The following is a 27,479-nucleotide window of genomic DNA, read 5'->3' on the forward strand; positions in this document are numbered from 1 at the left end:
CAGACTCTTTACAGCTGCTATTTTTTTCTCCTCTTTCCTTCAATCAATCGTCATGGCTACCACAGATCTAACTCGTGATTATCTTTCTTCATCCGCCAATTTATGCTTGTGACAACTGTCGACTAGCCATATTGGTCTGCAACGGTAGAAAGTGCACTTGATAGTTATGATCTCACAAGTCATCTTGACAAATCCAGTCCCTTTCCCTTTGGATGCTCTAGATGAGAAGGCAAGCTATCAAAAAAATATATTGATTGGAAGGCTCCTGACTGGCATGTTAGACACTATCTGATTGCATCAATTGATAAGGCTCTTCGACCATATCTTATTTGTTTTACTACTGCAGTAGATCTTTGGAGCTATCTTTGAACTCATTTTATTGAATCAAGTGGTGCTCGCAAATATCATCTTTTATCTAGTGCGTAAGCTGCTCAACAAAGTGATTGATCTATACCAATGATGGTCGTGCTGGTAGCATCCCACGTGGCATGTGGGGTGCCGCATGACACCCCTCACAACAGCGATCCACTCGCCGTCGCTCCTCGCTTTCGCCCTTTGCTGCTCGCCACTTAACATCGACCTTGTCATCACCTGTTGCTCGCATGCTCCTATCTTAATAAAGAGCCACCTGTCACAGACTTAACCTTTTCGATTGGTTGGCTAGTCTGCGCGACACGTAGCCTTCTTCGCAAGATGAAGTAAGCCTCGAAGTAAAGATATTGTAGAAGAAAAGAAAATGAGACTTCAATAACACTTAAAGAAGACAAGCTTTCCTAATAAAGTTTTCACTTCTTTTCGTTCATTAAACTTTAGATCCCTTTTACAACTAAGTGTACAAGCTTTTATATATGTTAAAGAAAACTTAGCTACTAAGATACCTAAATATATTTTCTATTTGGGAGGCTAAGGATAAGATCAAGATTGGTTATCCTTATCCTTATCAATCCAGTAGCAGAAAAGCTCACCAAATTACCGTAATGTCCATTGAATCCAGTTTTGTTATTGCATTGCTTACTTCGAGTCTAGCTTTGTTATTATACTGCTTAGGCCATTGGACTGTTATGACACTTTAGTTTCGATTAAAATTTTGATGGGGCGTCACACGTCGCTCACATTGGTTAACCTAACTCGGAAGAAGATGGGTCGGGTTGGGTTGAATAAAAACTTAAATTGTGGACCTCGACAGCGAGCGATAAAAGGTGAAAACGAGTAGTCTTCCATGGCACGTGTCGTGTCGGCCTATACAATAGTTTTACAATTATATGTTGGGTTTCTATCAGGAATTGCAAGCTTTTGAGCCACCTATTCATTTATTAGTTTTTGTATGCTCTTCATCTTGAGTTTGTCTCTTTAGTATTTTCTACATTACTGAGTTTAGAGTCTGTTGTGGCCGAGCTAGTCCTTGAGGAGACGCGCCTTCGTACTCTTCAATCTTGATCTACTCCATTAGTGAAACACCCAAACCTTTAAATACACGTGTAAACCGCGTGGATAAATCCCTCCACGCGGTACATCACATGACCTGTCAGTACAAGGATTTCACAAGGCATACAACAACACAAATTCACCATAAATAAACTCAACCATAAGAGTCCGGATACAAGTTCCACAGGCCACAACAAGCCTTCTAAATATACATCCAAAATATAATGCTAAAGTCCAAAATACATCATCAAACATAACGTCCTCGCAGGGGCTTAATACAACTAATAGACATACTGAAAAAGAAAGACAGCTACTCCTCGCTACCCGCACCTGCGTCCCCTAGCTATGAAATAATACCATTAAGAGGTGGTGAGCTTACAGCCCAACGAGTAGGATCCATACCATCTAAAATAATGAAATCGCATGTGTATATACATTGTATGCCTATATTTACTAGCAATCATAATATGTTTGTTGAAATGACTTAACATGAGTTACTAAATCAATGCAATCGATAAAGATTACCAGTCACTATCCTGGAGCATGCTAGTTCCTAATGTATCAAGATAAGTACACACAGATATAAAGCTTGATACAATTTCTTATTTGTACACTTCTTAATCATAGTGTTTACATGTTATGCATAGCAATAAAAGAGTAGTTTAGTCATCTCATGCTTACCAAAGCATATATCATACTTATCATCGCTCACCGAGCTATTCACCACACAGGGTAAATACTCTCAAGAAACAATCATCCATCATCTCATACATCGAGGGGGTATATATACACATCTAGCGGTAATGTCACCTACACGTGTATGGCGACACTACAAGTGACCGGTTGTTTGTGGCCATCAAATTAAGGACCTCGGTCGTAAGCCCATATCTCACTCTCTCTAAATCATCACCGCCCTTAGCGGGAGAATCGGGAGCTCTCGGCTCATTAACATACGCCCTAACCCTGCGTCGTCAGGTACCGCTAGAGTTATATTCCCGCCTCACAATCATGTTCTTCTATCATCATAATTTAGTCCTGACTATGCAGTATAACTACCTGAATGCCACATAGGCTCTCGACCTCAGGTGTAGGCCGCTAATAGTATAGTCATATAAAATATACTCTACTCTTAACCCTAGGCTGAGTGAGTAAGGATACTGCCTAGTCAGAAACCGACTACTAATGATAGGTGGAAGTGGTGCAGTGTCTATGAGTGTATAAAGCATGTCATAGTCATCATGATCGTTACATTCTATATTCACAACAGATATATATATATATATATGCAAGGGTATATCATACAGGATACATGTAGAGCATCATCACACTAATGCTTATGCTATATTAACATTCTCATAATATCATGATGAACAAGTTATCAATAATTGCATATGTAAAGATATAACATGGTATACTAAATGCATGTATTAATACCGATATTTCCTACAGTGTTATGACAGGTATAATGACTGTAACTATATTATTCTAGATTTGTATAACTCTACTCGCCTGGGGGGTCTCCATAGTATACTAAATCTCGTCAGCTAGCCTGCTCCTCCGGAATCCCAAAATCCTCCTCACGCGGTGTCAATTCTATTAATTCATGCAAGTAAGCCATACGTAAGATTAGCGAACTAATAGAATTAATTATCTTATTAGAGCATTTATGTTTAGGCATATACATGAGTCAAGAGTCTCCTAGGGTGTTAGGACCAGAAAAAAATAAAATAAAATAAAATAAAATAAAATAAAATAAAATAAAATATTTGGGTTGAGAGAGGAGGGTGCACGTGCCCCTCCCCTCTCCCTCTCCGGTACGCAGCGGGAGAGAAGGGATTTCACCTAATCCGAATCAGATTAGATTTAATCCTTTTCTAATCTATAAATTAAAAACCCTAATCTCTATTTAACCATCTTAGCCCTTTTCTCTCTCTTTCTCTTCTTCCTCCCTTCTTTCGCTTCTTCCTCACCGTCGGAGTCACGCCGTGGAATCGGCCTGCCGGAGCGTCGCCGGAGTAAATTGGGGCCACCACACTCCTCCCCGGTGAGCCCTCTCTCATCCCTCTAGTATTATTAAATTGGGGCCACCACCCAAAATAGGAATCATGACTGGCCATGCATCTCAATATGCTTGAGATGCACGAAGCCTTAATAATACTCTACGTATATGATGACAATATAAATAAATAAAATGAGAATGTGCTTTATTAAAATTTTATTACTAAATGCAATTGAAATAAAATAAACAATGTTAATGTTTTTGAGTCTCTAAACTAAAATAAAATAAAATAAAATCTTCTTAAAATAAAGCACAAGATCTAAAAGAGCGGAAAGGTAAATAGGTGAATCCTAAGTGGAGGTGGAATCCGGATACATCACGCTCAATCGCCCCGCTGACTATTACCTGAAATAAATAAACAAATACAAAAACAATAGAACTCGTGAGCCAACAACTATAGCTCAGTGAGTGGAATCCACTCGAACCAAATAAATTTTAAAACATATTAATGCTGAATAAATTAAACTAAAAGCAACAATATCCATCATAGTATGCAATAGGCATGCTCTCTACATAATAACAATGATAACAATAGAGAAATGTCACAACTTGTAACCTTACACGTTTTCAACATATTAACATCTTTTTGATATTTATACCGTCATATGTCTCAATGGGTCTAAACCCTGTGGATCCACATCAACTAGAAGTCACCTCGAGATGACGCTCGGGACTTTTCTTCATAGCTGATCCGATTAGGGTCATCAGAGGGTATCACCCTGTGATCAACACACTCTGTTTTTTCCTCTAACCGTTGAGAGAAGTTAGAGTCACCTAGGAAGTTTTCTTATTTTTCCTAGGACTGTTCCCTAATCCCGCCAGAGTCACCTAAGAAAGTCATCGCAGTGATCTAACTTAGGACTTTCCCCTGGACTTCCAGATAGACTTGAGTCACCACGGAAAATCGCAACGATTTATACCGGGACTGTTCTCTAAGTCATATTAATAATAATCTCATTTTTCTTTTCAGAAATTTCAATATTAGCACGAAGTATAGTGATGCACTGAATATAATAATAAAATGCACATAGAAAATAAAACAATTAAATTTTCGCACGTACGGATGAAATAAATAGACTTGCACACAGAAATTGCAATAATTTAATTTTTACACATGAGAGTGAAATAAATAATTTGCATATAGAAAATTTACATGGTCTGACAAAAATACGAAATACAATAAAATAAAAACGTGAGTGAACCCACTTACCTGAGTCTAGGCAAGACAACTAAAATCTCAAATCTCTAGCCCACGTACTAAAAATCACCACCTTAAATAATAAATAACAATAACATTTTTTAATCAAAACAATTATTAAAAAATGTTTATACAATTTAACCTAAGAATAATTAATTTGGGCTAAAATAAGCCCAAATCAATTGGGCTGGGCTGCAGTTAGCCCGCAGCCCACCCAATTAAATTCTTAAATGGATTGGGCCAAGGCCCAATCCAATTAGATAATGGAACCGGGTCGGGTTCCTTGGATTCGGATCCAACCCGACCCGAATCCATCACTAAAAGGGAGAAGATCAGACTCGGGCAACCCGAGTCTGTCTTCCCCAAACCGAAGAGAGAGAGAGAAAAAGAGAGGAAAAGAAAGAAGAAGAAGAAGAAGAAAAAGAAAAAGAAGGCGACGCCGGCGGCCGCCACGGCGGAGGTTCGCCGGCGCACTCTCAGTTCCTGACGGGATCCGGAGGTAGCGGCCGCGACTCGAAGCCACCGGCCGGCCAAATTACCGATGAGGCCGAAAACCCTCAAAAAATTAGGTAAGTTCACTAAACCCTATATTTCTTAAATTAACTTTGAGGGGAGAGAGAGGGCTTACGGGGGAATCGAGTGGTGGTCTCCGCTGGTTCCGACGACGCTCCGGCAGGCCGGTTCCACTGCGCGACTCCGTCGGTGAAGGAGGAAGAAAAGAGAGAGAGAGAGAGAGATAATTAAGGTCCAATTTATAGATTAGAAGAGAAAAATCTAGACCTAATCCGATCCGGATTAGGCGTGATTTTTCTCTCTCTGCGCCACGATGCGTGCTGGAGAGGGAGAGGGGAGGGCTGCACGTGCAGAGCACGTGCACCCTTCTCTCTCTCAACCTTTTTTTTTTTATATTCTGGTTCTGATAGGCGGGGTTAGAGAACAGTCTTAGGAAAAATGAGAAAATTTCCTAGGTGACTCTGACTTCTCTCAACGGTTAGAGGAAAAGACAGAGTGTGTTGATCACAGAGTGATACCCTCTGATGACCCTAACCGGATTAGCTATGAAGAAAAGTCCTGAGCGTTATCTCGAGGTGACTTCTAATTGATGTGGATCCACAGGGTTTAGACCCATTGAGACATATGACAAAATAAATATCAAAAAGATGTTAATATGTTGAAAACGTGCAAGGTTACAAGTTGTGACATTTCTCTATTGTTATCATTGTTATTATGTAGAGAGCATGCCTATTGCATATCATGATGGATATTGTTACTTTTAGTTTAATTTATTTAGCATTAATATGTTATGTTTTAAAATTTATTTGGTTCGAGTGGATTCTACTCACTGAGCTATAGTTGTTGGCTCACGAGTTCTATTGTTTTTTTTGTATTTGTTTATTTATTTCAGGTAATAGTCAGCGGAGCGACTGAGCGTGATGTACCCAGATTCCACCTCCACTTAGGATTCGCCTATTTACTTTTCCGCTCTTTTAGATTTTGTGCTTTAGATTAGAAGATTTTATTTTATTTTATTTTATTTTAGAGACTCAAAAACATTAACATTGTTTTTATTTTAATTGCATTTAGTAATAAAATTTTAATAAAGCACATTCTCATTTTATTTGTTTATCTTGTCATCGTATACGTAGAGAGTATTATTAAGGCTTCGTGCATCTCAAGTATATTGAGATGCATGGCCGGTCATGATTCCAATTTTGGGTCGTGACATAGGGCGAGTCATATGTTATCCTAAAATTCACATGATAATAAATTATCATTACGGGGGGTTAGGCTAATTAAATCAGGTGGAAATAGATAAACGGGGTTATATGGTCCAAATGGCTCCAAATGGGCTAAGCTAGAGGTATTGGGTTAGGCTCAACTCTAACCCAATAGGCAAGAGGGCCTTGGCACAAGGTTGCAAGAGGTGGGCTGGGGGTCCAACCACAGCCCACTAAGGCTTGCTGTGGGTGCTAGGACCAAAAAAAAAAAAATAATAATAATAATAAAAAAAAAAAATTGGGTTGAGAAGGGATTTCATCTAATCCGAATCAGATTAGATTTAATCCTCTTCTAATCTATAAATTAAAAACCCTAATCTCTCTCTCTCTCTCTCTTTGCTTAATGATTAATAATCTCAGCCCTCTCCTCTCTCTTTTTTTCCTCCTTCACCGACGGAGTCACGCCGTGGAATCGGCTTGCCGGAGCATCGTCGGAGCCAGCGTAGACCACCACGCGACTCCCCCGTAAGCCCTCTCTAACCCCTCAAAGTTAATTTAAGAATAATAGGGTTTAGTGAAAATACCTAATTTGGAGGTTTTCGACCTCGTCGGCAAATCTGGCCGGCCGGCGACTTTGAGTCGCAGCCGCTACCTCTGGAAGCGCCGTGCCGTTGGCCTCGTGCCGTGGGCAGTCACCATTGGAGCCCTCGTGGCTCCGGTCGCCGTCGGTCATGGGATCGACCATCGTTCGCGGGTTCTCCTCCACCTCGCGAGGAAGGCGGCACCGTATGGGTGTTGGGGAGCCAGGGGTGCGGCCGGTGAACCTTCGCCGTGGCGGTCGCCGGCGTGTTCCTCTTTCTCTTCTTCTTTCTCTCTCTTTTCCTCTCTTTTCCTCTCTTTCTCTTCGGTTTGGGGAAGACAGACTTGGTTTGCCCGAGTCTGATCTTCTCCCTTTTAGTGATGGATTCGGGTCGGGTTGGATCCGAATCCAAGGAACCTGACCCGGTTCCATTATCTAATTGGATTGGGCCTTGGCCCAATCCATTTAAGAATTTATTTAGGTGGGCTGCGGGCCAACTGCAGCCCCCCTATTGATTTGGGCTTATTTTAGCCCAAATTAATTATTCTTAGGTTAAATTGTATAAACATTTTTAATAATTGTTTTAATTAAAAATGTTATTGTTATTTATTATTTAAGGTGGTGATTTTTAGTACGTGGACTAGAGATTTGAGATTTTGGTTGTCTTGCCTAGACTCAGGTGAGTGGGTTCACTCACGTGTTTATTTTATTGTATTTTGTATTTTTGTCAGACCATGTAAATTTTCTGTGTGCAAATTATTTATTACACTCTCATATGTAAAAATTAAATTGTTGCAATTTTTGTGTGCAAGTCTATTTATTTCATCCGTACGTGCGAAAATTTAATTGTTTTATTTTCTGTGTGCATTTAATTATTATATTCAGTGCATCACCATACTTCGTGCTAATATTGAGAATTTTGAAAAGAAAAAGGAGACTAGTATTGATATGACTTAGAGAACAGTCCCGGTATAAATCGTTTGCGATTTTTCGTGGTGACTTAAGTCTATCTGGAAGTCCAGAGGAAAGTCCTAAATTAGATCACTGCGGTGACTTTCTTAGGTGACTCTGGCGGGGTTAGGGAACAGTCCTAGGGAAAAAATGAGAAAATTTCCTAGGTGACTCTAACTTCTCTCAACGGTTAGAGAAAAAGACAGAGTGTGTTGATCACAGGGTGATACCCTCTGATGATCCTAACCGAATCAGCTATGAAGAAAAGTCCCGAGCGTCATCTCGAGGTGACTTCTAGTTGATGTGGATCCACAGGGTTTAGACCCATTGAGACATATGACGGTATAAATATCAAAAAGATGTTAATATGTTGAAAACGTGCAAGGTTACAAGTTGTGACATTTCTCTATTGTTATCATTGTTATTATGTAGAGAGCATGCCTATTGCATATTATGATGGATATTGTTACTTTTAGTTTAATTTATTCAGCATTAATATGTTTTAAAATTTATTTGGTCCGAGTGGATTCCACTCACTGAGCTATAGTTGTTGGCTCACGAGTTCTATTGTTTTTGTATTTGTTTATTTATTTCAGGTAATAGTCAGCGGGGCGACTGAGCGTGATGTACCTGGATTCCACCTCCACTTAGGATTCGCCTATTTACTTTTTCGCTCTTTTAGATTTTGTGCTTTAGATTAGAAGATTTTATTTTATTTTATTTTAGTTTAGAGACTCAAAAACATTAACATTGTTTTTATTTTAATTGCATTTAGTAATAAAATTTTAATAAAGCACATTCTCATTTTATTTATTTATCTTATCATCGTATACGTAGAGAGTATTATTAAGGCTTCGTGCATCTCAAGCATATTAAGATGCATGGCCGGTCATGATTCCAATTTTGGATCGTGACAGTGGGCTGCAGCCACCACAATCGAGTTGGTGGGCTGCGGTCTGTAGCCCACCAAAACCAGCTTAGTGGGCTGCAGACCAGTGCAGCCCACTAAGAGGGGATGGATGGGGGTTTGTTTAACCCCCACCCTCCCACACCATCTCCTCCCGAGGGAAGGAGATCGAGGTGGAGAGAGGAGGTCCACAGGGCTGCGGGCGGCGCAGTACGAGGCCGGCGGCGTAGCACGAGGCCGGCGGCGCAGCACAAGGCCGTCGGGTAAGTAAGGGGGAAAGAAAAAGAAAGAGGGGAAGAAGAAGAAAGAGGGGAGGAGGAGGGCCGACGGCGACGGGCCGCTCCATGGCCGGCGGCCATGGAGGTGCCTCCTCTCCTCAATGAGGGCTCGAAGCCCAGAGAGGGCTTCTCTCCCTGCATCGGAGCTTCTTGGATCGGCGGTTAGATGTGAGGTTATTGGCCGCCGTGGACTCCGACTCCGACGAGGGAGGGGGAGGTTACACTACTGAAATTAATGGCAGGGGTAGGAGGGCTTACCGAGGGAGGGGGGGGGGGGGGGGGTGAGGGGTTGGGAAAGATTAAAAAAAAAGATGAGAAAGAGAGAGAAAAAGATAAAAAAAAAGAGTGTGGGAGAGAATGAATACTTTAGACTAACAGTTAGAGGGATAGAAAAGAAGAGAGGGAGAAAAAAAGATTTTTACTTTTTAGGCTTTATATGTGAGTAATTATTATTTCTTATTTTCTTATAATTTTTTCTAAATTTTTAGAAATATCTGAACATTTTTAATAATATTTAGAATTTTATTTAATTAAAATAGTCCGATCCGATACAGGCGGCCGGTACGGCCGATACAGCCGATACGTATCGTTTTTTCGGACAGCCGATCCCGATCCTGATACCGATTTTTGGAACCTTGATTTCTACTGCTATGTGTTTCATTTTTCATTCTCATGGCACCCTTTTTCAACAATCTTATCTCTACACTCATGAGCAAAATAATGTAACAGAATGGAAACATCGACATATCTGGGAAATTACTCATGCTCTTCTTCTTAGCTCATCTATTCCTCGCTATCTTTAGGCTGAATGTCACAGACTTAACCGTTTGCTTGGTGGAAGATCCGTGCGGCACTCTTCCTTCTTCGCGAGAGAGGGTAAGCTCACTAATTTGAGCACAAGACAAAAGGCTAGATCAAAAGGAGATGCAACAGGAATTTCTAAGTTAGAGAAGACTGCTTTGCCCTCAAGTTTTATAGCAACTAACTTCCGAAATATGAGATGGTTAGATGTATAGGGGTCTATCTCTTATATAAAAATAACAAGGAACACAAAGTACATAAGATAGATTGGTTGGTGGAGCAGTGGAGGGCCCAATGCTTTGGCAAGGTTGCTAGATTTCAACAACCATCATCTTCCTCTTCTTGTGCACATCAGCCATGAGAAGAGCAGCAAATGGATAAGGGTGAGCTCCTATTGGCTACTCTAATCATCATTTTCCTTTGTACAAAGTCCACAAAGGTTGCTATTAGAGGCCTTTCGTCAACAAAGGCTGCACAATCCCTTGTCCAGCAATGGTGGATCCCTTGACCAAAAGACCTAAGTATCCTTTAGGGAACTAGGTAAGTATCAAGTCAAGGCCTTGATGCACCCAAACCACATGGTTTTGGGTCAAAAATAGGCTAGGGTGTGACATTCCCCCCCACCTAATGCGTGGTCGTGCCGACAGTGCATAGTTTATGGAAGTCATCAATGAGGTTCTGGTATTGCCACAACAGCTCTACTTTCTCCCAACTGGCCTCTCTGCGTCGTTATGTTGAGAGTGCTCATGACTATTTTATGTTTGTGCATTCATCATTTCAAGGGTAGGCGATTATGCTCCTCTATATGTAGATGACATGATTATTATTGAAGATGATTAAGTTGCTATCAAGGTTTTGCAGTAACACTTATCTCAGTGTATTTAGATGAAAGATTTGGATCTTCTGCACTATTTTTTGGGTCTTAAGATTGCTTATAGTAAGAGAGGCATACTTGTATCTCAATAAAAGTATGCTTCTGATTTAATCAGTTGAGCAACTTTATCTGATGATAGGACAGTGGATACACCTTTTAAAGAAGTGTTGTCCTACAGACGGTGTACCATTGACATATCGAACTAGATATACAACTTGTTGGTCAGCTTGTGTACTTATGTATCAGCAGACTAGATATTCTTTATGCAGTAAGCATAGTTAGTTAGTTTGTGGCGGCCCCCTATGTGTTCATTATGCAACACTTCTTCAGATTCTTAGATATGTACAAAAGACTATTACTCGTTAATAGTCTCTCTTTTGATGTCTACGCATTCATCTCTTGTGCTTCGTGCTTATTTTGATACAGACTGGGCTTGAAATCCTACCACTCGTTGCCATACCACCATATTCAGCTTATTTCTTAGTGATTCTCTTATCTCCTGGCAAAGCAAAAAGTGGGATTGTCTCTCTCTTTAGTACTAAGCGGATTATAGGGCTATGTCTACTGTTGCTAGAGAGATTATTCACCTTTGCCATTTGTTAGGTGATATAGGAGTGTCAACTCTCCTACACCAACTATTCTTTATTGTTATACATATATCTAGCAATTTGTATTCCATGAGAAAAACAAGCATACTGAGGTAAATAGTCATTTAATTTGACTTCAGTTTCTAGTTGGTATTACCCGTTTTATTCATCTATCTTCTACTGAGTAGATAGTCGGTTTCTTAACCAAGTCACATTCCTTACCATGTCTTAAATATCTCACTAGGAAACTGTGTATTTGATCCACCTTGAGTTTGAAAGGGGGTGTTGATGTATAATAGCTTATGTAATGATCGAGTAGTAATATACCTCACATACATTTTATGAGATAGAAGAAAGAGAATTCGTTCTATAATGCATGTCTTTTGATTTCATGTCTTATAATGCATGTCTTGATTCATCACACACGATGATTTTTGATTCAGTGAGATATGTATTGTCTTTTTCCATGAAAAGGATGATAAGACATGACCCACCAAAGAAAGAAGCTACAAGTTAGCATTGGAGTTATCAAAAACAAAGATAGTAGGCATCCTCAAAAGGGTCAAAACCTTCTGAGATTTCAATAGGTATCAATTCTAATATTTTATAACATAATAGAGTTTCTCTTTTGGTGATAGTAGGCTTACTGCTATACACGCTGCATCGCTGCCGTGATGTTGCCTCCGTTGACCCCACATTGGTGCAGTGATGGCCGTGCCACCATCGGCACGGGGTGTGCCGAGCACGCCTCGGCACACACACACACACACCCCCCCCATGCCAGTGGCACGCCCCTTATAATGTTTTTAATAAATGTTTTAGGATATTTACAGATGTTTTTGGGTCTTTGGTATGTCAATTTTTGATTTTTTTTTTGTCTAAATATATGTATTAAAATTTAAAATGTAAAATCTACATTACAATATTTTATCTTTAGATTATTTTTGTAAATAACCTATTTTATTAAAGATAAAACAACAGTTGAATATCAATATTATTCAACACATAATATGATTGAATACATTCGTTAAAATTAATATTAATGATTAAACACTCCATAATATGATTGAATACTCCATAATATAATTGAACACATAATAACATTCAATGTATAATTGATAATAGTTCAATAATTAAAACTAATATCTAGTTGAACGTAGAATGACGAGGAAGATCAAAGACTTCATTTGCTAGCGCAAGAATAACATGGGAATATTGCGTTAAATACTGTCGATATTCTTCAAAACTTATTCACTGATAATATTGCTCGTTATAACGTCTCCCATATTTCTTCATAGAAATAAAAATTTTGTAATTCTTCAATGATATGATATGAATATTGAATATACACGGGAACGACCGGCACTGGCATAGGCATAGACACACCATAAGCATATGCAGATTGTAGATATGGAGATGGTAATGATGATGAACTCATATCATCCTGTGGGCACACCTCTTTTGATGTCCTGTTACTTATAGACTCAAGTCCTTCCCTCATCTGACTATAATCATATTGGTTTGAGATGGTCCCTTTCCTTTCTTCTGTCTTTGATAAATTCAGCTTTGTGGTTGTCTAGGTCTAGCAAATGAATTATCATTCCAATTTTAAAAAATGACAAATAAGTTGTCATTTCAAAAATGACAAATGACAAAAGTTAATTGATGGAAATAAGAAAAAGTTAAAAAAATGGGTTCTATATGTCATATCATGTTTGTTAAGAAAATAAGTAAAGTTAATTTGATAAAGATAATGGATATAGAAAAATTAAAAAAAAAGTCTCTAGATTGGCACATGACCGGCACCAGGTTGTGCCGGACGGCACGTGGCCGTGCCAGACTAGCACGAATCGGCACGCCCTCGTGCCAGTCGGCATGGCTCGGCACGAGGGTGTGCCACAGGCACACCCCGTGCCAAGTGTCGTGCCTCTACTGGCACGGGGCGTGCCGACCGGCACAACCATCCTTGCACTGGTGGGTACTGTAACAACCCAGAATTTTAAAACATAAATAAATAAAATAAATAAAAATATATATAGTTTTAGATAATGAGGAATTTTACTTTATCTTTTATATTTTAGGATTTTTATTAAATTAAATTAAATTTTTAGATATATCTTTAAGATATTAGAATCTTTATCTAATAGGACTCTTATTATATTTTTTCAACTATAAAAGGGGGGCCTAAAAGAAAACCGTAGAGGGATTTTTTTTTTAGAGAGATGTTAGGGGTAGTGCTATAGTACAGAGAAAAAAAAAAGAGAGATTATTCTTGAGGGAGATTAGAAAAAAAAAGACTAGAAAATAGAGAATCATACCCAAGAGAAGAAAAGGAAAGAGAAGGCAATCATGGAGCACTTTGGAATTCGTGCAGATTACGATTAGGATGCGAAAATCAAATTATTTTGGATTGAGCGATCAAGGCAAGTTCCCACTCATATTTTCTTAAATTTTTATTATATAAAAATAGAATTGATGAATTGTAAATATCTCTTTATGTTATTCTGATCGTATTTAATTTTATAAGATAAGAAAACTTTATAATATGATGATGTCAATTATACGGATTTTCAATAAAAAAATTTCGTTATTGTAAGGATTTTCAATAAAAAATTAGAAATATTAAGATTTTGTATTTTATAGAAAATTCATATTTATCGTTCTTGGAAAAAAAATGGATTTTATTGTTTATTATTTTTCAGAATTCAAAGTATTTATTTTTATTGCAGAAAATAAGAAATAAATTAGGAATATTTCAATTTAAATGAATTTCTGAAAATAATTAATATCTATTTCTACTGTATAAAATAAGATATAAGTAGTAATATTTCAATTTATATGGATTTCGGATTTCTGAAATAAATAATATTATTTTATTTCTAGAAAATAAGATATAAATTAGATTTAGTTCAATTTAAAGGAATTTCGGATTTGTAAAAAAAAATATATTTATTATTATATTTTATTTTTAGAAAATAACAGAGGAAATCTTTATGCTAATATATTTTATTTTCTATAAATAAAATATAAGAGATCTTTATTTTTTTAGAATATGATCAAAAATAAAATATTATTTTTGAGACGTGAAATTTTGCAAGATTAAATATTAGATTATTATTTATTCGTGTTTTCTGACTTATTAAGAATGATTTATATTATATATATATTGGAGGAAATAGTAGTATTTGAATTTATGGATTATTCGTGTTTATATTGTATTTGAAGAATTGAGAATTTTGGTGATTGACAAAATTGATACTTGAGATTCAGAATGAATCAGTATAGTTGAATACTGATAAAAGTGATATCTGGAACCTAATTTGTTTTCAAGAAGATAAATCCAGGGAAAATATTTTTGGAATGTAACGTTGCGACGTGCTACCAAGTGACTCTAGTGTGATTAGGGAAAAGATTCCTAGATTTTTGTCCCGGTGACTCTAATCTTACTAAACGGCTAGTGGAAAAGCCGGTAGGGCACTGTAGAGTACATACTATGACCCTAGACGGATCGACTATCTAGAAAAGTCCCGGGCGCCATCCCGATGGTGACTAGGTAGTGCGATGTGGCCACGGGTCAGAGTACCCATTAATGACACAATATGATATTTTATCAGTTTTGGCGGGTTTCCATGATAGTACACTTTTGATAGAGATCGACTGCTTTTATATTGATTTATTCAAATTGAGATATTATGAATGATTTATGATTCGATTTCTATGATAATACATTTTCAGTAGAGATTGATTTGTTTTATATTTTTATTTAAATTGAGATATTATAAGTGATTTATAATTCGATTGCCATAATAATACACTTTAGTGGAGATTCGTTTTATGTTGATTTATTCGAATTGTGTTAATATGAATTATTTATGATTTGATTTCTATGAAAATACACTTTTAGCGGAGATTGATTCGTTTTATATTGATTTATTCAAAATGAGTTAATATGAATAATTTATGATTCTAATTTAGTATATATATAGATTTTGAAATTCAATATAAGAGACAAGAAAATTATTTATTTTTCAAGACGGCTTATATATTATTATTATGATTTTTTTTCTACTACAATATATATCACATGTTGATTTTTGCCATTAGACATATTATTAGTAGAGTGGGTTACTTGCTGGGCGTCTAGCTCACGAGGACTTATTATTTTGTAGGAATTTAAGAAGTCGCTTAGTGAGGACTCTGAAGATTGAGTACCGTTTTTGCTGTGTTAATCTATTTTAGGGTTTGATTATTATTTGGGCTTTCGTGTTTTCTCCGGGTTTTATCCTAGAGATTCACAGCCATCATGCTCCCGGATCGAAGCGTGACAGGTACCTCATTCAACAGGATGGGGGCACCCTCCACTGCAAATTCTATAATCTTTCTATTATGTAGATAGATCTCCTTCTTCGTGATAACATTTGTTGTGATTCTATTATGTGTTTTTATGTAAAGCTCATACGAATTAACATCTTTCTAATACTTTAGCACCGGAAAATAGATACGCCACTCAGAAAATTCCAATGATAACTATGAACTCCTTAGTTTGGTACTTGAATATCTCATATTTTGTTTCCTAGATAACAAATCTATGAACATGTCCATACCCCCTAAAAAGATATCCCTTTCTTTCCAATACTCCATTATGGAATGCTCGTTTTTCACAATTTAGAACCTTAAAATGTTCGACTACACAGCTATCTGGGAAGAAGAATGTTTCAAGCCTCAAATCTACTTTGTACTAAATCTTTGAAGGTAAGTCAAACAGGCCTCAAACCTTAAAATGTTTTGCCGCACATCACTATCCGGCTACAATGTTCAATGGTAAAATATTTGGCTATGCAACTGAATACCTTCCAATACTTTAAAGATCATCTGTGAGACAAAGAATCCAGGTTTTGTTCTGTTCTTGTTAGGTGTCAGCTTCAGAGAGTCTAGCTTAGCACACTGTTTTGTGCCATACTAGTTTCCAACTTTTGATGCAATTGACATGATAAGCACTTGGGATGAAGCCCAGAATAACAGTGTGTTTGAGTTTCATATACAAAAGTCTGCTTGCTTTAGGATGCCTCTGAGCAAATCTTTCTGTAGTCAGTAGATATAACTTATCTGTAATATAGCATTTGGTCCATGAGCTTTATCTGTAATATATCTTAATGCATCTGGTTGTCCTCGTCTCCTGTTATTTAAGTAAGTATCATATTAAACAAGCTTTATATCTATACTCAGACTTAAAACCACTGAAAAATATACAATTTGACAAAATCTAACAGGTTAAAATAGGGGCATTCTTGTTAGGAGTCTTTCTTCTTGTCCAGTACATAGCCGTGTGAATAGTTGCTTCACTCCTGACCTAAAGGAAGAGAAGAACATTAGAACAATGATTGCAGTTCCAAGGTCATCACTGTGTCTCAAATTTTCTTTAACACCTTTCAGTCTCAATCTTAGAGTAACAGCTCAGTATAGCTGCAACAGAGTATGCTGCATCACACAGTGGTACATTAGACTCCTATCATGTTCTGCGGACCCTTTTTATGTAAGGGAAACCACAAGATTTCCTTTCTTGATTGCAGCTTTTGAATAAGATTAGCTTTACTAATACACTATTTCATTGTTCCTCCTCTTGTTTGATGACCCTTGGTGACTTTCAGACTGTAACTGCCTATTCTTATGGGCTGGTATTAACAGCATCTATATCTATTATTTTAATTGTATGATTGAGATTATCAATATACTTTGTGTTCTCTGTTGAACTTGTTATGCTTAATAGTTTGCATCTACTAAAGTTGGAATTGTTATTTAATCTTCATTTTCTTTTTCCTCTTATCCTTTAGGCTCTCTGCAGACACATCACAACCTGATAAAGTTCTAGTTGTGGAAAGAGTTATCGAGTCCTTAGGCCTGCAAGCAGTGAGAAATTCCTTGGTTGGGACAGTTGAGAAGCGTGGAATTTCTGGTGGACAGAGGAAGCGTGTCAATGTCGGTCTGGAAATGGTTATGGAACCATCTCTTTTGATACTGGATGAACCGACATCTGGTTTAGATAGTTCTTCATCTCAGCTTCTTCTGAGAGCTCTTCGACATGAGGCACTTGAAGGTGTAAACATATGCATGGTGGTTCACCAACCCAGGTTGTTTCAAATTTCATATTTATATATATTTCCAGTTGCAGCATTATTAATCTCTATATTGTTCTTATTTCCTTGACAGTCAGGCAATTAGGCTGGCTTGTTAGTTGATATTGACATCATCTAACATTTTGGTTGCATGGCATGTTAGCATGTAATCTTTCTGAATCTAGTTTTGGTTCGAAATTGATCTAGGTCCAGTTGCTGAACATTAGACCAATCCCCAGCCAATTATTTGCCATACTGATTCAGTCTGAGCTGCAGAAGTCTAACATAAGTTTCTGATACAAGGCTGATAGGCCATCGTGAAGCAGCAGCGCAAAGTTGTGCCTAGAACATATTGATTTAAGCATCTTAATCTGGTACAACCCAAACTCCAAAGATAAAAGCCTAAAAGGACAACTTAGTACTTTTTAGTGAAGTATCGGAGAGTTAGGCCAGTCATCCATTAACAAGCCCTCATTAAATTTGCTGACGACATTTTGACATTTACTTTTGGGAGGATTTGAGGCACTTATGGTGGACAATATAAGGTGTTTCATTGGTACAATATAAGGGACTACTTAAAATTCAAGTTGGACAAACATACAAAGTTTGCTAATAAGATAATTAAGACGATGAGTTGGATGAGACTTAGTGAAGATATCAGCTATCTATTTAGTAGAAGATACATGAGGAAGACTGAAGGTGCCAGATAAAAACTGATATCAAACAAAGTGTTGTCCACCTGAATATGTTTAGATCACTCATGATATACAGGATTGCTTACAATCTGTTTATCACTCACATTATCACAACAAAGAGCAGTAGCAACAGGACCAGACACAGCTATATCACTCAATAGATGGCGAAAGTGAATGGTTGTTATGACCCAGCTGTGAGAACGAACTCAATCCCATTGAGTTCTGTGCCCAGAGAAAGGTCATGGGCATTTAACATCCAGCCCCCTGGCTAGTTATCTATTTATTTTCTTTGTAATTGCTTATTAGTTTGCTTTGCTATTTAAACCCTATGTTAGGTGCTTTTGCTTTCTAATCCTTTGCTTATGTGCATTAGTTATTGTTTATATGGATGAGTTGTTGCTTAGGTGGATTAGTCAGACTTGAGCCTATTCGATCCGGCTAATCGAGTCAAGTCAGGGAGCCACCTATAAATATTGTGGTGTGCACGTGAGTTGGAGAGGTTTGGATTATTAAAACCCTAGTTCATCTACGTCACGACCCGAAATAGAAATCATGATCGGCCATGCACCTCAATATGCTTGAGATACACGAAACTTTATTAATACTTCCTAAGTGTACGATGGCAAAAATAAATAAACGAAGAAGATCTGCTTTATTAAATTTAAAACTAATTGCAATTATTATAAAATAATGTCATTGTTTTTTAGTCTCTAAACGATATAAATTTAACTTCTAATCTAAAGTATAAAATCTAAAAGAGCGGAAAAGTAAATAGGTGGATCTTAAGTGGAGGTGGAGTCCGGGTATGTCTCGCTCAGTTACCACGCTGGCTATTACCTGAGATAGATAAATAAAAAAAAAAAAAATCCATGAGCAATAACTATAGTTCAGTGAGTGGAATCCACTCAAAAACCAAATAAATTCTAAATTATATTAATGCTGAATAAAATTAAACTAAAATCAGCAATATCCATAAAAATTTGCAATAGGCATGCTCTTTAAATAATGACAATGATAACAATAGAGAATCATAACTTGTAACCTTGCACAGTTTCAACATGTTAACATCTTTCCAATATTTATACTGTCATATGTCTCAATAGGTCCATACCCTGTGGATCCACATCAACTAGAAGTCATCTCGAGATGACGCTTTGGACTTTTCTTCATAGCTGATCCGATTAGGGTCATCAGATGGTATCACTATGTGATCAATACACTGTCTTTTCCACTAATCGTTAAGAGAAGTTAGATTCACCTAGAAAATTTCTCATTCATCCTAAGACTGTTCCCTAACCCCGCTAGAGTCACCTAAGAAAGTCACCGCAGTAATCTGATTTAGGACTTTCCCCTAGACTTCCAGATAAACTTGAGTCACCACGGAAAACCGCAAGCGATTTATACCGGGACTGTTCTCTAGGTCGTACCAATACTAGTCTCATTTTTCTTTTCACTAAAATTTAATATTTGCACAAGATATGGTGATGCACTGAGTATAATGATTAAATGCACACAGAAAATATAACAATTAAATTTTGCACATAAGGATGAAATAAATAAATTTGCACATAGAAAATTTACATAGTTTGACAAGATACGAAATGTAATAAAAATAAATATGTTAGTGAACCCACTCACCAGAGTCTAGGCAAGACAACTGAAATCTCAAATCTCTCGCTCACGTACTAAAAATCACCACCTTTAATAATAAAAATTTTTAATTTTAATAATATTAATATTTCTAAAATTTAAAAACTAAAAAGAACTAAAATGGGTTAAATTACCCATTGGATTGGGCTGGGCTACTACTGGCCCGGCCCACTCCAAAATAAAAAATTAACTAATCGGGCCCGGGCCAAGGCCCAGCCAAACAATGGATTGGGCTATGAACTAACCCGCAGTCGACCCAAATTTTAGTGGTTCGGGTCGGGTCTTTGGATCCAAAATCCAAACCCAAACCCGAACCCGAAAACCATATGAAAAGGGTTGGCTCGGGTTAAACTCGAGCCCAACCAGATTTTTTTTTCCCTTCCCGCAACCGACGCGAGAAAGAGAAGAATAGAGGGAGAGAGACCGCTGGCGACCTCGCCGGCGACAATTCAACGACCACACCTCAAGCCCCTCGACTCCCTCTTGCGACTTTGTCGTCCTCACGAGGTGGAGAAGTTGCCGACGACGACCAACATTCTTAATCTCATGGTCGACGGTAATTTGAGCCACGAGGTCTCTCCCAGAAGGCAACCATGACGTAAGGGCAACGACTTGGAGCTCTTGAGCATAAGCAGCAGTAGCCCGAAGCCGCCGGTCAGCCTAATTTGCCGATGAAGCCTCAAAACCCAATTTAGGTATTTTCATTTTACCTTATTAAACTTTAATTAAAATTGAGGGGTGAGAGAGGGCTTACCAAGGAGTCACGTGATGGTTTCCGATGGCTCCGGCGGCACTCCGGCAGGTTGATTCCACTGCGTGATTTCGACAGTGAAGAGGAAAGAAGAAAACGAAGGAGGAGAGAAAAGAAAGGAGGCTGAGGGGGTTAAGGAGAGAGAGAGAGAATTATGATTTAATTTATAGAGCAAAAATCCAAATCTAAATTAGATTTGTATTCGGCGAGATATTTGCGACTGCCTCGTCGCGTGTCGGAGAGGGAGAAGCGAAGGGGTTGCACGTGCACCCTCCTCTCAACCCTCTTTTTTTTCGGTTCTCACAATCTATCTCCTTTCCTCTCTCAATCCTCCTCCATTGTTTGACCATCACCAAGCTTGGCCAACCACCAGTCTTGGTCGAGCTGCCTACCTTCTCGTTTGACCGCCCCCCTTGACCTAGCCCACCTTTTCCTTCCTCCTTTCTTCCCTAAACTATTCCCTAAAGCCCTACACAACCACTAACTCTAACATTCTATCATCACCTTATCTACCGGTGCCACCTTATCAAAGCGGGCCTACCACCACTATCCCAAGTACGTGCCTCCTTCCACGGATCCCAAAATTAGTTCGGAGTCCTGTCACGACCCAAAATAGGAATCATGACCGGCCATGCATCTCAATATGCTTGAGATGCATGAAACCTTAATAATACTCTCTACGTATACGATGACAAGATAAATAAATAAAATGGGAATGTGCTTTATTAAAATTTTATTACTAATTGTAATTAAAATAAAAACAATGTTAATATTTTTGAGTCTCTAAACTAAAAAATAGAAAAATAAAAACTTCTAATCTAAAACACAAAATCTAAAAGAACGGAAAGGTAAATAGGTGAATCCTAAGTGGAGGTGGAATCCGGGTACATCTCGCTCAGGCGTCGTGCTGACTATTACCTGAAATAAATAAGCAAATACAAAAAAAACAATAGAACTCATGAGCCAACAACTACAGCTCAGTGAGTGAAATCCACTCGAAAACCAAATAAATTTTAAATCATATCAATGCTGATTAAATTAAACTAAAAGCAACAATATCCATCACAATATGCAATATGCATGCTCTCTAAATAATAACAATGATAACAATAGAGAGATGTCACAACTTGTAACCTTGTACGTTTTCAACATATTAACATCTTTTTGATATTTATACTGTCATATATCTCAATGGGTCTAAACCCTGTGGATCCACATCAACTAGAAGTCATCTCGAGATGACGCTCGGAACTTTTCTTCATAGTTGATCCGGTTGGGGTCATCAGAGGGTATCACCCTGTGATCAACACACTCTGTTTTTTCCTCTAACCGTTGAGAGAAGTTAGAGTCACCTAGGAAATTTTTTCATTCTTCCTAGGACTGTTCTCTAACCCCGCCAGAGTCACCTAAGAAAGTCACCGCAGTGATCTAATTTAGGACTTTCCCCTGGACTTCCAAATAAGACTTGAGTCACTACGGGAAAATCGCAAACGATTTATACTGTGACTGTTTTCTAAGTCGTATCAATACTAGTCTCATTTTTCTTTTCACAAATTTCAATATTTGCACGAAGTATAGGAATGCACTGAATATAATAATTAAATGCACACAGAAAATAAAACAATTAAATTTTCGCACGTACCGATGAAATAAATAGATTTTCACACAGAAATTGCAACAATTTAATTTTTTTACACATAAGGGTGAAATAAATAAATTGCACACAGAAAATTTACATGGTCTGACAAAAATATGAAATACAATAAATAAACTTGTGAGTGAACCCACTCACCTGAGTCTAGGCAAGACAACCGAAATCTCAAATCTCTAGCTCACGTACTAAAAATCATCACCTTAAATAATAAATAACAATAACATTTTTAATTAAAACAATTATTAAAAATCTTTCTACAATTTAACCCAAGAATAATTAATTTGGGCTAAAATAAACCTAAATCAGTTGGGCTGGGCTGCAGTTGGCCTGCAGCCCACCCAACTATTTCTTAAATGGATTGGGCCAAGGCCCAATCTAATTAGCTAATGGAACCGGGTCGGGTTCCTTGGATTCGGATCCAACCCGACCCGAATCCAAATACTAAAAGGGAGAAGATCAGACCCCGAGTCTGTCTTCTCCAAGCCGAAGAGAGAGAGAAAAAGAGAGGAAAAGAGAGAGAAAAAGAAAAAGAAGAAGAGGAAGACGCCGGCGGCCGCCGCGGCGAAGGTTCGCCGGCCGCACCCTTAGCTCCCCAACACCCATACGGTGCCGCCGTCCTCGCGAGGTAGAGGAGAACCCGCGAACGATGCTCGATCCCATGACCGACGGCGACCGGAGCCACGAGGGCTCCAACGGCGACTGCCCACGGCACGAGGCCAACAGCAAGGTGCTTCCAGAGGTAGCGGCTGCGACTCGAAGCCGCCGTCCGGCCAGATTTGAAGCCGAAGAAACTCCAAATTAGGTATTTTCGATCTACCCTATTTAACTTTAATTAAATTTTATGGGTGGGAGAGGGCTTACAAACGAGTCGCGTGGTGGTCTCCGTTGGCTCCGACGACGCTCCGGCAGGCCGATTCCACGGCGACGACTCCGACGGTGAGGAAGAAGAAAGCGAAAGAGGGGAGGAAGAAGAGAGAGAAGAGGCTAAGATGGTTAAGCAGAGATTAGGGTTTTAATTTATAGATTAGAAGAGAAATCTAGACCTAATCCGATCTGGATTAGGCGTGATTTCTCTCTCTCTACGCCTCGCTGCGTGTTGGAGAGGTCTGCACGTGCAGCCCTCCTCTCTCAACCCCCAATTTTTTTTTTTTTTTATTCTGACAAGTCCTCTCTTACAAATCTGTCCATCCCGACCTCTGATTATTGATACGACGATATCTCCGAATCTAATCATCCGGTTCTTGAGATTTGGATTCATTAGAAATCTCTCTTCTAGAGTTACAATATATCCAAATCTCTCTTCGATCCAATAGCTAGATCCTCCGAAATATCTCTCGAAAGTTCTGTCCTAATTTCTGTTCAGAACTGGTTGCGGATCGGAACGAGCCTCTTCGAGGGAAGATCGTAACATTGATCTCCTTGGCCGTGGTGGACATCACGCTATATTCTACCTTAGTACCAGAAAGAGAGATCATATCTTGCTTCTTGCGTGCTAGGAGGTACGAGAATCTCCAAAAAATAAACAAAACCTAGTGGTAGACAAACGAGTAGTAGGATCTCTAGCCCAACCAACATCGAAAAAGGATTATGTAGAAATCAAAAGAGAACGTGTGATAGTGTCCACTACACATATCTAAGAATCTGAAGAAGTGTTGCATAATGAATGATTAGATTGAGGAGCTGCCACAAACTAACTATGCTAACGACATGAGCGATATCTGGTTTGGTGTACATAACTACACAAGCTGACCCGCAAGCTATCTATACCTAGTCAGATCCGGCAAAAGCACACCATCTGTAAGATAAAGCTTCACATGATGCTCAAGAGGTGAATCTACTGTCATATTATAAGATATTATCGTTCGACTAATCAGATCAAATGCATACTCTTATTAAAATATAAGTATGCCTATCTCACCTTGAGCAATCTTAAGGCTCAGAAAATAACGTAGAAGACCCAAGTCTTTCATCTAAAATTGTCAAGGCAAGTGCTTTTGTAGAGGCTTGACGGTGATGATCATAATAATATATTATCTACGTAGAGTAGGAGAATTACCTACCTCTGCGGTAAGGATTGCATAAACATAGAGTAGTCATGAGCCCTTTTAACATAGCATGCCTCTACAGCTGCTCGACAAAATTGCTCAAATCAAGCACGAGGTGCCTTTTTTAATTCCATGGATAGTTCAATCAAGCCAACAAACATGAGAGGAAGGAACAAACAGGCTAGACAGAAGTTGCATATAAACTAGCCTAAACAAGTCACCGTGAAGAAAGACATTTATCACATCCATCTAGTACAAAGGCCAACAATGGACTAAGTACGAACTGTAGTCATCTGGGCAATAGAGGTAAATGTCTCCTCATTATTCATTGCCTTATACTCTTAAGTGAACCAATAGACCATTGTTTGACTTTTTGCTACTAATGAGCTCAACACCACTCGGTAAAAGAACCACATCCCATGTCTAGGTATGCTCAAATGCTAGAAACTCTTCATCCATAGCATACCGCCACTTAGGATAAACTACAACCTTCTGATAAGAACTAGGCTCATAATTTTAATAAAGAGCTGTCTAAGAACCACGAAACTCAGCGGAATAGCACGCAACATCAGCATAACCATATCTCTAAGGAGCATATGCTTACGTAAGGATCTGTGAGGACCTTCAGCACAGGCAAGAAGAGAAGGCATAGATGGTGATAAGGTGGAGATGATTGGGCGGACACAATGATAGGAGGATGACATAAGGGAGAATCGTCAGGACATCCAACAGCAAACTCCTCAAGGGAATATGGAGCAGGCAAAGACTCAAGGGAAAATGGAGAGGAAGGTGGCATCTCAAGAAAAACAAGATTATGAGGCTCATTAGAATAGTAGGGGGTAGCCTCTAGGAATGTACATCATGAATAATGCGGAGACGATGAGTTATAGGATTATAACAATGATATCATTTGTGCTCAGAGCTATAGCCAAGAAGAATACATCGCACAAATTAGGCTGACAATTCGTTATGTTTATTAATAAGGAGAAAAGAAAAAAGCAATTGCTACCAAAGACACAAATGTGACTATATTTTGGCTTTACAGAGAAAAGGAACCTCATGAGGAGAATGATTTCTTAGAAAAGGGGATGCCATGAGGTTGATAAGATTGACATAGATCAAGAAAGCTTTTGGCCCAAAAGAATGCGGAACAGATGAGCTAAGTAAAAGAGCACGTTGTCACGAACTTGGACTTAACGTTTTTGAGTGTTTTGGCAAGTCTATGCGGCGCTTTTAACTTTTTCGCAAGATGAAGCCTCGAAGTAAAGTCAGTATGGAAGTAAGAAAGGGAGAAAGCTTTCACTAACCTTAGAGAGAAGCAATCTTGATGAAGTCTCACTTCATTTTCATTTACTCAAACTTTAGATAAAATACAAGTAGTGGATTCAAGCCCTTTATATAGGTAAAAAAACTTAGCTACTAAGTTACCATAATAAATATCTATCCTAGATATTTAGAAGGGAAGGGATAAGATCAATGAGGTGTCATTTTTTGCCTTTATCTATCTAGTAGTAGATAAGCTTGAGATCTGTTTAGCAGTTGATAAGATCAAATTGTCGAATTATTATAGTATCCCTCAGGTCTAGCTTAGTCATTTGTATTTTTGATGCCTTTAGCACTACGGTTTCGACCAAAACTTCGATGAGATATCACATTCTCTCCCACCTAATGTGTAGTCGTCCTAGCTGCGTGACAGTTCTGAAAATCTGCGATGATGCTTTTGTATTGCCATAGCAAGTTCATCTTTTCCCAACTTGTTTCACTGCGTGGCAATCCTTTTCAACGCACTAAGTATTCAGTGGTTGGTGGGACTCCTCGATGTCGCAACGTTTGAGAGTCAAGGATGGCTTCAACTTCTTTGTCAAGTGCGGATATCATCATTGCTGGGGCACACCATGACACTCCGCGGCTGTGGTCTTCTAAATCTTCATGGTAAGGTTTGAGGCAACCGACATGAAAGACTGGGTGGATTTTGAGATCTAGAGTTAACTCTAGTTTGTAGGCCACCTTGCCCACTTTCTTAACAACTGCAAATGACATTTCGTATCAACGAACGAGCCCCTTATGGACCTTGCGAAAGGCCTTGATCTAGTGCGATTGAAGTTTGACAAGAACTTGATTGCCCACTTCGAACTCCAAATGCCTTCGCTTGGCATCAACCCACTTCATCTTCCGTGCAGATTTCTCTAAGAAGGCCTTCGCAAGCTCGTTCTTCTCTTTGAGATCAGCGGTGAATTGAGTGGCATTTGGGCTGCGACAAGCTTCTCTAGCAGCAGCAATATGCGGAGCAAGTGGTTGTTGTCCCGTTGTGAGCTCAAAACGGCTAGTATGCGATGCCTCGCTGTGCTGCATATTGTAGCAAAATTGGGCCATATACCTAGTCTTGCTGGTTGACACTCATGTAATGCCTTCGGTACTCCTCATGTCACGACCCAAAATAGGAATCATGACCGGCTATGCATCTCAATATGCTTGAGATGCACGAAGCCTTATTAATACTCTCTACGTGTACGATGACAAAATAAATAAATAAAATGAGAATAAATAACCGTGCACGTTTTCAATAGAGAGATGTCACAACTTATAACCGTGCACGTTTTCAACATATTAACATCTTTTGATATTTATACTGTCATATATCTCAATGGGTCTAAACCCTGTGGATCCACATCAACTAGAAGTCACCTCGAGATGACGCTCGGGACTTTTCTTCATAGCTGATCCGGTTAGGGTCATCAGAGGGTATCACCCTGTGATCAACACACTCTGTCTTTTCCTCTGACCGTTGAGAGAAGTTAGAGTCACCTAGGAAATTTTTTCATTTTTCCTAGGACTGTTCTCTAACCCCGCCAGAGTCACCTAAGAAAGTCACCGCAGTGATCTAATTTAGGACTTTCCCCTGGACTTCCAGATAGACTTGAGTCACCACGGAAAATCGCAAACGATTTATACCGGGACGGTTCTCTAAGTCATATCAATACTAGTCTCATTTTTCTTTTCAAAATTCTCAATATTAGCACGAAGTATGGTGATGCACTGAATATAATAATTAAATGCACACAGAAAATAAAACAATTAAATTTTCGCACGTACGGATGAAATAAATAGACTTGCACACAGAAATTGTAACAATTTAATTTTTATACATGAGGGTGAAATAAATAATTTGCACACAGAAAATTTACATGGTCTG

At 38.5% G+C, this 27,479-nt stretch overlaps 1 protein-coding gene across 2 annotated transcripts in view; it reads left to right on the forward strand.

The window, feature by feature from the left end:
* LOC140762540 (ABC transporter G family member 28-like) overlaps nucleotides 1–27,479 on the forward strand; it is a 79,692-nt gene that overhangs the window by 28,149 nt on the left and 24,064 nt on the right. For both annotated transcript variants that reach the window (XM_073100414.1, XM_073100413.1), the window contains exon 9: nucleotides 17,210–17,506. In XM_073100414.1, coding sequence (XP_072956515.1) covers nucleotides 17,210–17,506 — 297 coding nt within the window. The remainder of the gene's footprint in view (nucleotides 1–17,209; nucleotides 17,507–27,479) is intronic.

Source organism: Typha angustifolia, chromosome 7 (genome assembly GCF_048772165.1).
Source record: "Typha angustifolia cultivar Huaian chromosome 7, ASM4877216v1, whole genome shotgun sequence".
NCBI classification, from domain to species: domain Eukaryota; kingdom Viridiplantae; phylum Streptophyta; class Magnoliopsida; order Poales; family Typhaceae; genus Typha; species Typha angustifolia.